Source organism: Hippichthys cyanospilos, chromosome 11, assembly GCF_059441005.1.
Source record: "Hippichthys cyanospilos isolate Australia breed blue-spotted pipefish chromosome 11, RoL_Hcya_1.0, whole genome shotgun sequence".
Lineage (NCBI taxonomy): Eukaryota > Metazoa > Chordata > Actinopteri > Syngnathiformes > Syngnathidae > Hippichthys > Hippichthys cyanospilos.
Window position 1 is genome coordinate 3271301 of NC_142379.1, and position 11054 is coordinate 3282354.

The following is an 11054-nucleotide window of genomic DNA, read 5'->3' on the forward strand; positions in this document are numbered from 1 at the left end:
AAACATCAATTAGTGTATTTTGAAAAAAATGAATTTCAATGCAATTAAAGGGACAATGTGTAGGATTTAGACCGTTTTTCATTACGGACAGCAGGAGGTGCTACAGTTACCATTGTCCATAGCTATAACAGACATGGCAGCCTCAGGAGGAGTGCCACCCCCCCATGTAATATCAGTTAATGAACTGGACCTACGATTATATTTAAAACGTACTGTTAGTTGTTAAGGACACATTTATTTGCACATTTTTCAAATTTATAATCATTTCATTTATTCCTTTTTAATAGAAATGAGCTAAATCTTACACATTGTCCCTTTAATTTTTTTTCACAATTAACAGCTTTACGTGTCCCACGATTTAAGCAAGTCATTAATATGTAGTCTGAAATGTTAACTTTCCATTACATTTAGGGGTGCACAAAATTGGCATTACGATTCTAAGAGATTCCATAAGAAGAAAAAAAAAACGATATCCTTCCCCCTAAGTGGTCCCACGACCCCCCAAAAATGAAAACCTGGGATTAACTCAGCAAAAATTCAGATTCATGAGACCATTTACTCCAAAGTTTTTTTGTTTTTTTTTGTCGGTTCAGCATACTCAAAATGCAAGCGTACCAAATGAAACGTGCATATTTTAGCCTAAAGTATGCGGCGCATCAAAAATATTACAAGCGTGCAATTTTGGATTCAATTAATTCCAAAGGCCAAGCAACAATACAATACATTCCCGTCAGACTTAAAGGAACGCAGCGTGAGTAATGAGCTGCTGCGGCTTGGATTCACATAAATACACTTCTAATGGAAAACCAGTTAGTGTCACTGCTGCGCGTTTGATTTGGCGGCCACATAAATGTGCCAACAGCGGGGGAGCGTCATCTCCTTTTAAATCATTCACAAGTGACATTTTTCTAAGTGCCGCAAACATGTTTTCTTGTCTATTTTGTTAGTCTTTTTAACCCCCGAGTGTCTATAAGCTTGTCAAGTACTCATAACCCATTAGCCCCGCCCACTCGCTCCATGTCCAACCAGTCAGCTCCTTTTCTTGCAGTGCGTCTCCCTTCCGGCCTCGTTCGAGTTTTATTTGTTTTTTTCTGCCAGGGGGTGGTTATCACTATGCCTATAAATGTACTTGCCATTCCTATGGCTAGAAAAAATAGTTGCTTACAAAAAATGTATATATTCTGACTCTGGGAAAAAAACAATTATTGTAAAGTTTAGCTTGTTTCTATGGTTACAGAGCTGCCTTATTTTGTAAATTATGTTTTATTGTGAAAACCAAACCGGATACTGTTGTTAGGCACTTCCTGTTTAGTGTCTTGCAAAGAACTTAGTTAAGCTATTTTCGTGTATATTGTAAATGTTCTGTGTGATATGGAGAGTCGGTGTAAATTATTGTCGTTTGTTGATTGGAAATTTTTATTAGAGATGCTTGAAATACAGTATATTCACGTACGATAAGCTTTTAAGATAACTAGCATTAAAATTTAAGAGGTCATTTTAGCATGCTAGCTTAGTCTACTGTTTATCATAGCAAGTAGGGTGCATCATTTTGTTGTATTTCGTTTTCCAGAGTTTATTGTAACGTTTAGCTTGTTTCTATGGTTACAGAGCTGCCTTATTTTGTAAATTATGTTTTATTGTGAAAACCAAACCGCATACTGTTGTTAAGCACTTCCTGTTTAGTGTCTTGCAAGGACCTTAGTTAAGCTATTTTCGTGTATATTGTACATGTTCTGTGTGATATGGAGAGTCGGTGTAAATTATTGTCGTTTGTTGATTGGAAATTTTTATTAGAGATGCTTGAAATATATTTACGTACGATAAGCTTTTAAGATAACTAGCATTAAAATTTAAGAGGTCATTTTAGCATGCTAGCTTAGTCTACTGTTTATCATAGCAAGTAGGGTGCATCATTTTGTTGTGTTTCGTTTTCCAGAGTTTTTCTTTTTTTTTCTTAAATTAAAGGTGTTTGTTAATCGTAAGTTGCATTGCTAGAAATATGTTTACTTACAATAAGCATCTAGGATTACTAGCAATTAGCATCGAGTTAGTTATTCTCATTTAAGATTGATTAACAGCATTGCTTGTCATCTTTTTTTAGCATGCTAGCTTAGTCTACTGTTTTTTTTTTCGAAGACAAGTAGGGCACATCGCTATTGTATTTTATTTTTCAATAGCATTTCAAGTGTTTTTGAGTCTTTGTTAAATGAATGGCATATTTGTACATTTCTATTAGAGATGATAAAAATGTGTTTACTTACGATTAGCATTTAACGTAATTTGCTATTAATGTCAAGTTGGTGATTAGCTTTTACGCTAGCAGGTATTGTTAGCTCAGAATTTTTGTTTTATTTGTAGATTTTTTTATTATTTTGTAATGGCATGTTTTTTTTCATCAGTTTTACACCTTAGACATCTATTGTGAAAAAAAAAGTGAAATAATCAGGTGTTATTACTGAAGTCCTCGATTTGTCAAGCTACGGCGGGGACGTAGCACTGAAATAATAGTACACCTTGTGGCTTATTTAATCCATAAAAAACTGAAAATGTGAACGTTTTGTAATTAGCCTGTGCGGTAACAAATACAACAAGATTAAACAAGTAATATCAGTTGGAATGTTTTTTTCCAGTGGCTTGTTTACTACAACAGTATATTGATATCTTGAAATTATGGCTTTTAGTTTCGCTGTGCCAAGCGTATAAAAAATTCCTGGAGGCGCTACTGGTCATTGCACTTTGTTTTCCCATGATTTATAATAAAGAAAGAAGAAAAAAAGTTATTTTTGCTCTCAGGAGAGACACAGGATAGATTTACAGCGATTTTTTTTTTTTTTTTCGTGTGCGTCTTCTCGAAACTTCCCATCATGAATTAATTTTTTGCCCCTCACCACAGACCGCAGAATGCAATCAGGATGGTAGAAAACATGTGAAATTGAAAAGATGGGCCAGGAAATAATCAATACCGTGTGTGATTTACTTGTGTAAGTGATCAATTTAACCTGATGCATTGACAGCGGAGTATTTTTTTCTTTTTTTTTTTTTGGAATGATCCCGCCCCCTTCCTTGCTGGAACGCATCGCTGTGTAACTTCCTGCGTCTTGGTTTCAGTTGCGGAATGCAGACGGCAGCTCACAGCATGTACAAAGCTGGGTAAAATTCTTGCTTATTGTCTCTGAAACCAAATACACATCCCCTGATTACTTTTTTTTTTTTATATGGCATTCGGTGTCTGAATTTTGGAAAATTAGCAAGTCGCAAAGGGCAGCGTGAAAGGGGTCAAACGGGATTTGATTTCCGCAAGGCGAACGACCTGGAGCCGAGCGGGCGCGTCCCATTACTTCTGAGCGGACCCGCGTCCGCACCGTGAAGGTTACCTCGCTGTTTTCCGTTCGATTTTATCTCGGGCTCGCCGCTTCATAACAAGCGATCCCCATGCCGAGGAACAATCGAGTCTCGCTCCGGTGTGGAATTGCACCCGTGTACCTCTGGTGCCAAACAAAAAATGGAGGACTAATAAATCTTCCGGGCAGGTGAGCGGAGATGCGTCCAGAGACGAAGAAAATGTTATTTCAACAGTCAAGAGAGCGTGCCTGTGTGTATATGTGTGTGTATCTGTGTGTGCTTGAGTGTGACAGTGACAAATACACTACTCACACAAAGTTAGGCATATTCTGCTTTTGGATGAAATTTCAGTGTCTATTTTGGGATCATTCTGATGCGTATACCGCATATATGTATTTAAAATAAACGTTTTTGACTCGCAAAGTCATTTGAATATAGTTGCAAGTAGGTTTAAACATAATTAAAAGCAAATTGAAATGGGTTTTCAAAGATATTCAAACATATTTTCAAATATGTTCAAAGAAACTTGCAAATATGTCCCATAACTGCACAGAATTTCGTTGCGCATACCCTGTAGCATTATGATAAAAAAAATGCCATTAGCGTTTTGGTCCCAAGTTTGTTCACGTGTATTTCCAAGTACGTATGAACGTATTTAATACTTTTAACCATTCTGCATCCCTGGTTTATGTTTTTTTTTCACGTTACGGTGTAATATTAAGTGTATACATGTATATATATGTCTGGGTGGGTATATATATATGTATATATATATATATATATATATATATATATATATATATATATATATATATATATATATATATATATATATATATATATATATATATATATATATATATATATAAACATACTTGCAAGAATGGTTAAAAATAGTACGTATATTCATATTACTTGGAAATACATGTGAATAAACTTGTGTGTATAAAAAAAATATATATACATATATATATATATATATATATATATATATATATATATATATATATATATATATATATATATATATATATATAAACGAACATACTCGCAAGAGTTAAAAGTTAAAAGTGATACGTATATTCATATTACTTGGAAATACATGTGAATAAACTTGTGTGTATATAAAGATATACATTTATATATGATATTATATAGATAAAAAATACATTTTATTGATTTTATATATAGTATATGTGACTTTCATCACAATGGAACCAAACTATGTTGAATTCCGGACCGGTCCTTGTTCCCGCCCGTATTCCCCACGAATAACGGGCCGCGTCCTCGGTAATCCCCATGACAACCTTCCGCCTCGTCTCCCCCCGACAGGACTCCGGGAAACACCCGGACGAGCCGCTGAACCCGAGCGAGTACATGAGCCACCAGCGCGACATGGAGCACCTGCCCGAGTGTCAACCGCCCGCCCACCCGGCCCACCCGCCCGTCACTTTCCTGCCGCAGCACGCCTACGCCCAGCCGCCATCCAACGAGCCCATGTACTCCAACACCGGTTTCTCCGCCCCCGCCGCCCCGCGGGCGACCTTCCCGAAGGAGCAATCCGTGTGATCCCCCTTGCACCCCAAGTAACATGACCACTCAACACCTCTTAGCCACCCGCTCGTTTCCCGCTTTGCGTCCATTTTTTACCGCGTACGAAAAAAGTTTGCCGATTCTTTCGCTTACTCGTAGCCTTTTTTTCTGTCTTGCTTGCTTTCCATGGAAATAATACAAACTCAGCTTAAAAAACGACGAAGAAAGTCAACAAATAAGACATTTTGCTTATTATAAGAAAAAAATGATCTAACAATAAATCCGGAAAATATGACTCGGATAAGCTAGACTAAAATCAATTTCCCAAGGGGTGTCGAACACATTATAACGGTGGGCCAAATTTAGTTTCTGTCGGAGGGCCGTGAAGTCAAATGTGAGATGGTCACACCTTTACCAAGTTTTGAAATCAGAGACAAGTAAAAAACTGTTCAAAAGTGAAATTGGTAACCAAAAAAATGCTTTCTGTTTCCTAAAAAAAACAAAGTTTTGAACTCAAAGTCAAAGTTGGTATTTTTGTCAGAAACTTCAAGTCATCATGAGCATTTCGCGGGCCACATAAAATAATGTGACGGGCCGGATTTGGCCCTCGCGCCTTGAGTTTGACACCTGTGCTTTCGAACTATCAGGGTTGCTTTGCAAATATGGAATTCCATTTGATAGAATTCTAGAAAAATATGTCAAACAGACTAGTTTGTTGTAAAATATGTTTTAAGATTGTCTGTGCTATATTACGTACTTCTTTCCACACTTGGAAATTATTCAGTGACGTAATAGCGTACTGTACATATTGAGAATAATCAAAACAATGATACATGGTGCACATGGATTTACTCAGATGTCATTTTTGTGTAAATACTGAAATGCCTGGTCGATACAATCGTTCAAATTTAGTCACTTAAAATGTATGGGGACCAATTTTCGGTATTTCATTGTCTAAGCTAAATCTCTTAACGAGTAATAAAATACTCAAAAATGTGTAATTCCTGAAAAAAAAAAATCAATCAAGATTCTCTTTCATAAATTTAATCGTGGTTAGATTTGAGTTTGTTTTTTCTACTATAAGACAAAAAAAAATGTCTTCTTTTTTGGCACTTTGCTAGCTTGTTATCCTTTTTTCGTAACCATTTTCGCTTTCTCCTTCTTCGTCTAGTAATCAAATTTCTTGCTTGCTGTCCCTTTGACTACGCTGCAAAATACGTTTTAAAAAGTATTATTATTGAAGGAAAGTTATTTGCCAATAGAACCGAAAAATTATGATTCTGTAAAATGTCGTAAAACAACAAAGTAGCTATGCACTAATGAGTTAAATATTTATGAATTATGTTGTAAAATATCGTAATTCAAGTCATTCTAGTCCACTGAACACCTGCTGTCTTTTTGTTAGCTAAACTTATACGAAGATCGTAATAAAATCGAAAATGACTACGCTTTTTTTGCTGTTTAGGGAAAAAATTGCTTGCGAAAAGTCAAATCGTCATTGAGATATTTGATTGTAGCGAGATTGAATTTTTTGCAGTCATAGTGTGCGTTTTCCTTGGTGAAAGTTCCGATAAAACCGTACGACCGCCCCGCGACTGTTACGTGATGGTGAACCCTCTCCTCGTTTTGCTGTTTTCGATGGACCTTTCGGCTTGTTAGAGGTGAATGTTAGCACGTTTAGTTACCGGAAACACGTTGAAAAAAACTTAAGAAAAAAAAAAGGGCTTGCGATATTTCTTTCGTTGCAACCGCGCAAGGCATTCTTTGTTTTTTGTAAATATATACTTGCGAATTATTAGGCGCCGTACACATATAGCGACTCCATATAGTGCGACCCAAATATTTTTAAGGCAAAGTATACGACGGTTTGGCTAGGCGTGTTACCTTCACAGCTTGCGGAGAACTTTTTTCCAGACAATCAAAAAAAAAATGCCACAAAAGTGGATCTCATCTCAGTTTACTCACAAATGACTTACTCACTGTGAAACATGGGTCTGCTTAGTTGGCGATTTTCGTATAAATCACAACAGGTGCGTACTAGCTTAGCTCTTACCTTAGCTTGCGAAGGAGTGGAATATTTCCGTTTTTTTTTTTTTTTTTGCTCGTATCGAAAAAAAATCCGATTGTTCGTTTTGTTGTTCTCAGTAATTTTAGCTTTAGCATTGGGTGCTATTAGCTTGTCATCATTCAAAAAAGTACAACCCTCTAAATGTAGCATCATTAGCTAGCGTTTCATTCGTCCAAGGTCATTCAATTCATTCAATTGTTTCCTGAGCAACAATTTTAGCATTAGCATTGGGAGTCCACTGGGGGTGCTATCAGCTTGTCATCATTCAAAAACTTTAAAGGCTACGACGCTCTAAATGTAGCATCATTAGCTGACATTTTATATGTCGAGGTCGTTCAATCGTTTTCGTTAGCAACAATTCCAGCGTTTTCATCGGGAGTCCACTGGGGGGTGCTATTAGCTCATCTTCTTGGTATGTTTGAAATTCAACAATAGGCTACAGCACTGAAAATATAGCATCATTAGCTATCCTAATGATTATTTACTCACTGCGGGGAGCTGTTGCTAGTTTTGAAAATGAAAAAAATATGTATTTCTGATTATTCATCGTTTTTGTTTGTGATCATTTTAGTGTTAGCATCTATGTGTGATAACACAATTCTTAGTTTGTTTGAAAGAAACAATTAAAATGGCACATTACTGACTTGTTTTTTTTTGGTTAGCGATGTTTTTAGCATTAGCACTGGAAAGTCTGCTTGGGGGTAAAAGATGACAATTTTAGAAACACATCAGGACCTAAATCAAAATCCCGATGACAAAAATTTACTTTCGAATCGATTGCTTGTCTAGAAACAAACTTTTGAACATTTTCCTTTTGTTTTCGTACAAAACCTGCCACTGTACAGAAGCACTTAGTGTCAATATTGTGACATTTAATTGGAACCCGTACATAAGCTAATACATCACACGTGTTAAAATTAAACATAAAAATGTCCTCTCAACGTAGCGAATTCGCATCACGTTTTTTTTTTCCGCTTTTATTTTCCTCTATTTTGATATATACGGAAAAAAAGTTTGTGTTTGTGCTGCTGTGATAAAAGTGTTGAAAGTGATTTTTTTATTTTGCTAGTGGTTCTTAAATGATCGAATTCGACTTCCTGCAGGAGTTTGTTGTTGTTGGCGTACCACTGAAACACAACGTTGTCTTCTATTTGTGACACATAATTATTATAGCGACGATGATGATATTCGTATATGTAAGTATAAGGGTTATTAAGTAAGTATGCTTCAAGTGGCAATTATTTCTTTGTCATAAAAGTGTCAAAACGTCTCAACCTTTTTACTCCACTTCCTGTTGTGTTTTTTTTTTTGTGTATGTGTAATACTGTAACTTTTATTTTTCTAAATATGTATATTTATTTATAGGCCTGACACACCTCCCGCATATTTTTTTTTTTTTTTTACGCGAAGTTAACACCCGAGTACTGGAATGATGACGTCATGTGAAATGAAAAATGTACCCTTTTTTTCTTATTGTATTATGTTTGCTGTAAATATTAACAATATATCGGATGTGTGTAAAAAAAAAAAAAATACTAAATACGTCATGCAGTTTAAAATTAAACCTCACAAATTACCCTACGTTTTTTTTGGTTTGGTTTTTTTTCGATTCTTCATTTCTGTTGACGATATTTTTAGAAACCTCCAAATCTGGTCATTGTGTGTTTTGTGTTGATCATGAATGGGGTTTTGGTAACCGTGGCAACTGTGGGCGAAAGTCTCACACAAATTTCCGCTTGATATTTTTTAAATTTAATACACGTTCCCTTGCGCGGTCACAATCGCGCCCTTCAGAAGTAAAAACAAATTCCTGCAGATTGCCTAGCTTCAGATTTGTATTGTGTAGCATTGCATCGCTATAGCTAGCAACATGCTAAGCTAAGGTTTTGATTGATGACGAGCGCCTTCCGTTTCTCGAGCGCCGTGCGTCCATGCGTCACCCCGACGCCCTACGGCAGCACGCTTTTGTCCTTAATGGCGTCTTGCTGGCTTCAGCTCAGCTTTATTGATGTTGTGACTTCAACTTTTGCAAAACAATTCATATTGTTGCTGGGGGGGAAAGAGCCGACGGGGTACAATTGATCTGTCGTCGTTGACACTTGAGACTTTTTTTTTTGTTTGTTTTGTTTTTTTGGGGGGTGGGGCAAAAGACAAGTCATAGTTTTAGTTGGCTGGTTTTTATGTGTTGTTTGGGATGGGTGTTAATGAATGTAGGTCACTTTTTTTCATTGAACAAAGTCATTTCTTCAAGGAAAATTCTCAGTGATGAAAAACCTCGTGAAAATAATTATATATTAGTTATATATTATATAATTATATTAAAAAAACGTACAATTACGACTGAATAGAGCTTCGAGTTTGAACAGAGTTGTTTTTCAAATTCAGAGATTTTTTTTTCATTTTTGGGAGGGAAATTTTCTTTTTTGTGCTATAAAACCTAGTAAAATAATTATATATATATATATATATATATATATATATATATATATATATTTATATATATATTTATATATAGATAGAGAGAGAGAGAGAGAATTTTACTAGGTTTTATAGCACGAAAAAAATATTATTTGTTTATATAAAATATAATTAGAATTGAATAGATTTTAGCCTTTTTTATTTTTAAAAATAAAACATTTAGTTTTAATGTTGCTTTAAACAAAGAATGTGTCACTATTTTAATTTAATTTATTTTTTAATTTATTTATTTTTATTTATTTTATTTATTTTTATTTATTTTAATTTATTTTAAGTATTTTTTTTAAGTTTTTTATTATTTTTCTGAGGGAAATCCTTATTTTTGTGGTGAAAACCTTAATAAAAACAATTATATATATTATATGAATTATGTACCGTATATTACAAGGTTATATTTAAATATGATTGAATATATTTTAGGATTTTTTATCATTATTTTTTTAAATAAAATAAATTTTGTTTCGACGTTGCTTTAAACAAGATGTTTTTCAAATGTACTTCAAATTTTTCAGAAAAAAACTATACAGCTGGAGGGTTTTTTTTAAAAAGAAAAAACAGCGGGCATAAAGTTGAAAACTCAAGTTTCTATAACTTTTTCTTTAGCTTCGTCTTTACAAATTTGACTTCTCTTTCCTGTAGGAAAAAAAATCACCCAATTTATGATGCCACATTGTTTTAAATTCCAGAACGATGCAAATGAATCCGGCTGCACTTTCCCATTGTTGGTATTGCAAGGAGTCAAGGTCACTCCGACGAGGTGACGGCGGCTGACAGTTGAGCTTTAGGGGCTGCGGAGAGGGGGAAATAAAAAAAAAGGAAGAAGAAGACGAGAAAGTCATTTTGGAGCAAAGCAAAAGAAGGAGCCGGCGTCTCTGCGGAGCCACGATAAGCCTGCGGGATGCTGCCAACGGGCTCGGAAACAACAAGTCGACTCCATCAACGTCCTGCGTGTGACTCACCTGCGAAACCGTTCGTTCATTCTTTCACCCCCCTGCTAGCTAACTAACTGAGAAAACTATCGTTATTGACTGAATTATACAACGGCACCAACACAATAACAACTTTTCATTCATACACTTAATCAAACCCATGTAAATCCCACCCTGCTGGTGATAACTAACTGCCATTACACCAATGCAATAGTAGCTTTTCATTCATTCATTCATTCATTCATTCATTCAAGCAATCAAACCCGTTCTTCATTGATTTGTTTTCGACTCAACTGATGACCTGATTAAGAAAGCTCTCATTAATTGAGCTATACAGTGACGTCAACACTATCCTAGTTTTTCATTCATTCATATCTTCATTCATTCATTCATTCAACCAAAACCATTATTCATTGATTGGTTATTGCCACAACTATCTTATTTATTAACTCAGGAAGTTATTGTTATTCACGGAACTATACAATGACATCAACACCACAGTAACTATTCATTCATTCACCCACCCAACCCATTCATTTATTCAAATATTGAATTCATTGATTTGTTATTGCCACAACTATCTTATTAACTAAAACATTAATATTAACTGAACTATACAATAACATCAACGCAATAGTACCATTTCATTCATTCATTCATTCATTTCATTAATCAAACCCATTATTCATCGATGGTTACTGCCA

The 11054-nt window shown here is 35.1% G+C and overlaps 1 protein-coding gene across 5 annotated transcripts in view; it reads left to right on the forward strand.

Moving 5' to 3' along the window:
- The window catches only part of nectin1b (nectin cell adhesion molecule 1b), a 207474-nt gene extending 198950 nt beyond the window's left edge, over window positions 1-8524 (forward strand). For 3 of the 5 annotated variants that reach the window (XM_088426920.1, XM_088426922.1, XM_088426921.1), the window contains one exon: window positions 4675-8524. In XM_088426920.1, the coding sequence (XP_088283046.1) occupies window positions 4675-4911 (237 nt within the window). In that variant the 3' untranslated portion in view covers window positions 4912-8524. The remainder of the gene's footprint in view (window positions 1-4674) is intronic. The other 2 variants (XM_088426924.1, XM_088426923.1) reach the window with 2 other exon arrangements.
- The last annotated feature ends 2530 nt before the right edge of the window (window positions 8525-11054 follow it).